This window comes from Neolamprologus brichardi, chromosome 3 (genome assembly GCF_056152115.1).
Source record: "Neolamprologus brichardi isolate AB-2024 chromosome 3, ASM5615211v1, whole genome shotgun sequence".
NCBI lineage: Eukaryota > Metazoa > Chordata > Actinopteri > Cichliformes > Cichlidae > Neolamprologus > Neolamprologus brichardi.
The window spans coordinates 9,934,553-9,941,678 of NC_142106.1; the positions used below are offsets into that span (position 1 = coordinate 9,934,553).

The following is a 7,126-nucleotide window of genomic DNA, read 5'->3' on the forward strand; positions in this document are numbered from 1 at the left end:
CAAATTGATGCATGAACGATGGGATCAGTTCATACTTGGATGTAATTTTAGTGAAACAGCTGATCGAGGATTAGTGTTGTTGAGGTTTTGTGGTCCAAAGCTCACACTCACATAATGAGGTCATATTTGATCTTATAAACAAAAACACTGATCCCAGGTCTGTAACACTGTTCATGGATACTGAGGGTAAACAAACCACACAGCTCACAAAGATAAAGAGAAAACTGAAATCAGATCTTGATGATTGAAACATTCAGGTGTGAAAAACTTCATAAATATGTCATCTGAGCTCAAAATGATGTAACTACAGTCAGTGGAAACAAAACCATCAACGTGAAAAATGTTCAAGTGTTGACTTCATTTGTTTGAAGAGTTAAAAGTAGGCGTGCACAACAAAACCACAGTAATGTCTCAGTGAGCTGTGTCACACTCAAAGTCAGAGCTTTCTGTGTCAGAAAGAGGCTAAATCACCATGGTAACTGATGATGAAAGAAGCCACTGAATGAAGCTAAACTGCACATCACACTGTTACAGGAATGTACCTGTATTCATGTAGTGGAGACATTAGTGAAGTTATCAATGAGTAACGTCTCTGATTGGACTGGGTGGCGCTCACAGGGATCATTTTGTGTAGAAGAAAAGTCACATGATACATGAAACGCTCCTTTTCATCTGAGCGTGCTCAGAGCCTGAAGCAGAGAGCCAGGGTAACAGAGAAAGGTGATAATCACCATGGTGATACCTGCTATCTCTAACTGCAGTTTCAGGTTTAGTTGAGCCAGCTAACACAAAGAAAGCCTGACTGTGTTGAAGGTGATTTGTAGTCACAGCCCTCTGGATGTTCCAGTGAACTACAGAGCAGAAATGTAAAGACTGTTTTTAAAGATGAAACTCGTCCACTGAGATGAGCTGTGAGCAAAAACAGAAGCAGCCATTAAAGATAAAACTGAAATAAACCTACAGTGCTGTGGGCCTGCTGTCTGTGCTCAGTTCATCTGTTTCTGCAGGATTTTAAACACTGACAACACCCAGAACTCTGAGCAGCAGCGGCAGACTCAAAGCTGCAAAAACCTCTGAGACATTTTAAACCTGCTGCACTTAAACAGGAGGCTGGTTTGTTTCCTCACTCTGCTGTTGTCTACGTTTGTAGATCAAAACAACAACAACAACAACAACAAGAAGAAGCAGAAGAAGAACAACAATCAGTCCAACAGATCCATCCTCTGTGTCTCCTCCTGTCTGACCTGCAGGTGAGAAACAGGTGTGAGGTGTGAGCTGTCAGGTAGGTGATGAGTGAAGAACAGAACAGAATCCATTTCCTCTTCAAACTGCTGTCAGACATTATCTACTGCACTCTGATCACATCACTCAGACCAGCTGCTTTCTACAAAGTCTCATCAACAACATCTTTAGAAACAAACATCAACAACCAGGAAGCAGCTTCACCTCTGATCACACACACACTCAACTCTACTCACTCACCTGGAGGATCAACAACTCTCAGGTAGATGATGTTGATTAGAGTCATAGGTCCTCCGACTCGTTGGACAACTCGACACTCGTATGTTCCAGCGTCATTAATCGTCACATTGTTCAGAATCAAAGACACGTCTCCATCCTTCATCTGTCTGTCCTGCAGATCCACCCGGTTCTTAAAAGATGGATGCTGGTCGTCTGGAACAAAGTGACCATCCCGGTACAAAAGCACATATTCATCTCTCAGGTCAGCTCTGCTCCACTTTACAACTATGATGTTGTTGTTTGCAGCTCGACATGTCAGAGTGACGTCCTGTCCAGACTCAGCTGTGATGGTTTTCTGGTCTGAAAGAGGAAACAACACAGAGCAGAGAGGTTAAAGGTCAAAGTGCAACTGTTCACTTGTTCAGCAGCCAATCAGAAACACACAATAAAAGACAGTCTTCTGTTATTAGATGATGATCTTTGATTGTGTTTCTTCTTGTGTCCCTTCAGGCGTCACCACAGCGAGTCTTCTGCCTCCTCCTCACCTGATCTCGAGCCTCTTCATCAGGGCTGATTTGTGACAGAAGGACAGCAGCAAGAGTGAAAGGGAAGGTTTAAAGATGGCAGTGAGCTGCTGTCATGTTTGCTTTGGAGACTCTGACACAAAGACAGGAGGCCGAGCTGAACGTGTTCAGATTTTCATTGAGAGCAGAATGGACGAGATTATGAACGAGTTCATCAGAGGGAAGCTCAGGCTGAGACGTTTGGAGACAAAGTTCATGAGCAAAGACTGAGATGGATGAAAAACATCATCTGAAACCATTTTATGAACAAATAAAAACAAATCTTTAGTTTTAGAATCTGTTAGTTTGATAAAATGTTGCTGATGGACGAGTTCATTGAGACTCTGGATGTCTGTCAGACTGAGTCACTGCTTTTTATTGTAACAGCTGTACTGATGCTCCTAAATCTGGCCTCTGACACAAACCTCCAAACAGTAAGAATGAAAAAAGAACAAAACGATTAAAAACTCTTCAAGCAATAAATAATCAAACCTGAAAAAGAAGAAAATCATCTGGAAACTAAACTGAACTAAACACAAAAAGTCCAAATGGAATAAAACCTCAAACTACTGAGAAAAAACTACAATAACTCTGTTCCACAAACAACAACATGTGCTGATAATAAGTGAACATAATGTGTGAGAGAAAGCAGCCTCTCATTATAAGACACTGTGAGTCTCTGCTGCCTTTATGGAGCTACAGCTGTTTGTATACACTGAACAAAAAGCTTTGTAGCTGCATACTGACTCCTGAAACTACAACACATCACACTGACACACACATTACACTTCTTTGTCTCTGTGCTGCAAACTGCACCAACACACAGACTCCACCCAGCTTTGTGTCGATCGCAACACTGAATGAATGTGGCTGAACTGACCTCTGTGCCAAACAGCTGAACCAACTGACTCTTGTTTCACTTTGCTGTCCTGTTTAACAGGTAAAACAAGGTGTCACAGTTACAGGAAATGAAAATGTTTCCAATGCAACAGGTAGACGTGTAGAGACAAGCTCCACTCTGTCTGTCAGTGAATTGAAACGAACTCGTCCTAATGAATAAAAAGTCAAAAGTCAGTTGTGTTGGAGCCACAGAGAGCAAATCTTTGTTCTTTATGGAGAACCAGTGAGTTCTACTTCCTGTGTCTAGTTTTACTTCGTCTGTCTCGTCCTCTGTGATTGGCCCAGCTGTGCTCCCACATGTTATACTGTGTGTACATGTTGTCTTTGTCTTCTCTTACTCGTTGTTATTCTCCCTCACAGCTGTGTCCCATGAAGGTTATAGTTTCAGATGGTGATGAGTAGATGACACATGGAGTGTGTGGCACATTCACTTTGCTGTGTTGACACTGTGTTGGTGTGACACTGAAGGGCGATTAATTAATAATTGCTGAGTGTGAGACTAAACTTGGGTCATTCATTCTGACAGCTCTGTACTGTACTGTGTTACATGAGCGCTGATGGCTCATGTAACGTCTGCTTGTAGATCAGCTGATCACAGCCTGGAAACAGCTGGAGCTCACAAAACAAATGATTGCGACTTATTTCTTTATCCCTGCTGCACTCAGTCGTAGAGTTCCTCTACCTGCCACATCCACTTTAACCCCAGACTACCTTTTACTGAGTACTACGGTAGGACCTGAGTACTTTTCACAGCCTGTAGTTTTCACTTTTACTTCAGTAAAGAAGTTTAATGAGTACTTCAGCTATTACCGGAGTATTTGTACAGCTTGAGTATCTGTACTTAACTACAGATTTTTTTTTACTTTTGTCCCTCTGAAAGTGTCTGATTATCAGTAATAATCTATAATTTACTGAATAATATGGAGAATATAAAGCAGAAGCTGTGGGATGACTTACTGTAGTCAGGAGTTCAGGGGAATCCTCAGAGTTTCTGCTCCTCATCATGATGGAAACATGAAAACATGTTGATGCTCTTTGAGCTGGAATCAGTCCAAAGCAGCCGTGAGTGTGAACCAACAGACATCATTATAATAACTCTGACATGAATCCTGATAGAAATCCTGCTCACTGACCTCTCTAACTGCAACTCTGTCACTGACACATCTGCCAACATCTGTTCCTGTAACAGCTCAGAGGAGTTCAGCACGTTCTGATTATTATCAGAAAAATCAGAACAGGAGGAGCGTTTTTGTAAATGTGGCTGAAAGCAGCAAGGCAAGTTTATTTATATAGCACAATTCAACAACAAGGTGATTCAGATAAAAGTAGATAAAATCAGTAGTTTTGAAATTTAAGCTTAAAAGTGTGGATTTGGTGCTTTATTCAAATGCAGCTGAGAACAGGTGAGTCTTCAACCTGGATTTAAATAAACTGAGTGTTTCAGCTGATCTGAGGCTTTCTGGGAGTTTGTTCCAGATATAAGGAGCATAAAAGCTGAATGCAGCTTCTCCGTGTCTGGTTCTGACTCTGGGGACTGATAAAAGACCGGATCCAGATGACCTGAGGGATCTGGAAGGTTCATACTGGGTCAGGAGGTCACTGATGTATTTTGGTCCTAAACAGAGGTGGGTCGAGTATCCAAAAATTGTACTCAAGTAAGAGTAGCATTACTTTAAAATATTATTACTCAAGTAAAAGTGAAAAGTAGTCTTCAAAAAAGTTACTCGAGTAAGAGTAAATAAGTACTTGGTGAAAAGACTACTCAAGTAGCGAGTAACTGTTTGAAATGTCCGATTTATTTTTTAAATAAATGCTATCAGACAAACAAAATAAATATACAAATTTTTGTATTTTCAAATAGAATATATGTAAAAACATCAACAAAATAAGGCACAACTATTATAATTTCCAGATTTCAAACAAGCTTTTTTCACCAATACCTACAGTAAATAATATAAATATATAAACAGTGCAAACAATTTCCAGTGACAAGATATGCTGTAAACTTTATATTCATTTTGCTCCAAATGGTACAGCAGCCTCAGAGAAAACAGAACGAGGCATCTTCAACATATGTTCATACACAGCTCAGTTTACCATAAATTGTATGGATGTGCATCTATTTCTGCATATTTAGCAAAAATGTGCCATTTCTTCACTCAGTGAGGTGATGGTTAAGCTTCAGCAGCAGTTTGCTCTCAAGGTTCTTTCTGTGAAGCTGTAACTGTTTGGCAGTGAACAGGAGTCCTGCATGACTGAGAAGTCCTTCACAAGCTCCAGATGCAGGAAGAGATGTATTGACTTTGATCGACAGCTTCTTGATGTGAGGAACGCCATGCAATAGATCCACACCTCCAGTGAATGGACATGAAAGGTACCTCTCCAGCCCTGCTTCTGGCTTTCCTGACCCCATGGATCCATCATCTTCGTCGGTTAGGCTGCTGTTTGTGCTGGCCTCATCCAGCTCTGTGTCTAGGTGATGTCTGATGAAGTTGAGACCAATGGAAAGATGTAAGGTTTTCAAAAGAATTAGGTCTGGTCATTAAGCCTAATATGATTCACTATATGAAGTAGGCCACATCTTATGCAAATCTTTTATAAGTTTTTTCTAGGAATTTCATTGCTCCTCCAGAGTTTCTTCATCAGTTTTCTGCATATTAGCATCTGATGCCTCTTGGGTGTTACTGGTCCATTCGTGTCCATTCCCTCCTCAACCTCTCTCCTCTCAAGATCAACATTAGAAGCATTAGTTCAGAGTAGGTTAATTAGATAGGTATAACTCAAGTGATTTGATTATGTGATCATAATTATTAGTAAAACTTGTGTTTTGCTATTGCATCACTCAAAGTGTTCTTACTCCATCCTTTAAATTATCCTTGGGGCCGATTTTTCCAGGGCACTAAATTTAACCTAGTTAGTTACAAATCGTACAGATCTGGAGGTGAACTGCTAATAACAGGTGTGACTGAGGGGAGGGCTTGACCAGAGGACCACCCTGGCAAGCACACCTTTAGACTGAGCGGGATCAACAAGGACTAAGAAGCACTAAGAGCATGGGTCTCCAACTGCAGTCCTCAAGGGCCGGTGTCCTGAAACGTTTGAATGGGTCCCTGCTGCAACACACCTGAATAAAATGATTAGGTCATTAGCAAAACTCTATAGAACGTGACTGCATGCTGAGGTGTCAAATCACCCTTTTTCTTATATTTAATATATATATTTAATATATTTTATTATTATTTATTATATTCTCCATTCAAAATTAAAATTTTATTTGTCACATACACAGTACGATATGCAGTGAAATGCTTACACAACTGCTCGTGACCTAAAGAAAAAAAAGAAAAGAAAAAGTCTATGAATAAGATAAGAAATAAATATGAAAATTAAAAAGGGTAAATTTAACTGGGAAAGAATAAGATAAAATATATAAATTAAAGTTGAAAATAAGTGAAAGTGAAAACGTGATAAACGAATAATATAATTAATAAATAATTATATTTTTTTGATAAGTGAAGTTCACTGAACTGAAAGGAAAATTTGGTTTGATGATGGTTGACATGTTTTCCAAATAGAAGTTTTTCCTCTAGTAAGGACATACAGGTGCAGCAGAGCATTGCTGGAAGAAATGATCCCAAGGGTGGAATCTCCTGAGAAATCTTCAGAGACCCAGCGAGAAGTAGGGACCATAGCTGACAGCCCAGGCAGGGGTTGAGGTCAAAGGTCATGCTGTTTGGGGACCTACTGGTCATCATGAGAAGATTCTGGAACCACAGCAATGACCATAAAGCTGCATTGGATGGAGAGCTGTGCCACGGGGCTTTCCAGAGGTAATCACGAGGAGATTGTGGACAACAGATGGAGATCTGAAGGATGAGGGGAGCGTTCCAAGCTCCAATCGACCGTGCAGAGAGGAAGTTCAAGGATGGCATCATTATTCTGTGAACAGAAACCAGAAGCTATGGTGGTGACGGGGAATGACTGACAGCAATTTCCTATGAACATCACCTAATGCTGTGTCACTGTGCTATGCATACTTTGACACTCTGAAGAGGGTCTTCCTTTGTGTCATTGTTGTTGTCATTTGCATCATGAACAAGACTGTTGAAGTGACTCAACAGGTGGGGTTATAACAGCAGTAAAATAATTGAATCCAATACCCTTTCCAAAAAAGGTTTTCTGCAGAGACGAAAGGACAATAG

The 7,126-nt window shown here is 40.4% G+C and overlaps 1 protein-coding gene across 1 annotated transcript; it reads right to left on the minus strand.

Annotated features, from left to right (window-relative positions):
• Nucleotides 1-1,098: 1,098 nt before the first annotated feature.
• LOC148103430 (coxsackievirus and adenovirus receptor homolog) lies at nt 1,099-4,098 on the minus strand. Its single transcript, XM_087838105.1, has 4 exons — nt 4,058-4,098; nt 2,394-2,449; nt 1,483-1,821; nt 1,099-1,244 (listed from the first exon to the last, which is right to left on the minus strand). The coding sequence occupies exons 1-4, from the start codon at nt 4,096-4,098 to the stop codon at nt 1,099-1,101; spliced, it is 582 nt and encodes a 193-aa protein (XP_087694231.1).
• Nucleotides 4,099-7,126: the final 3,028 nt, after the last annotated feature.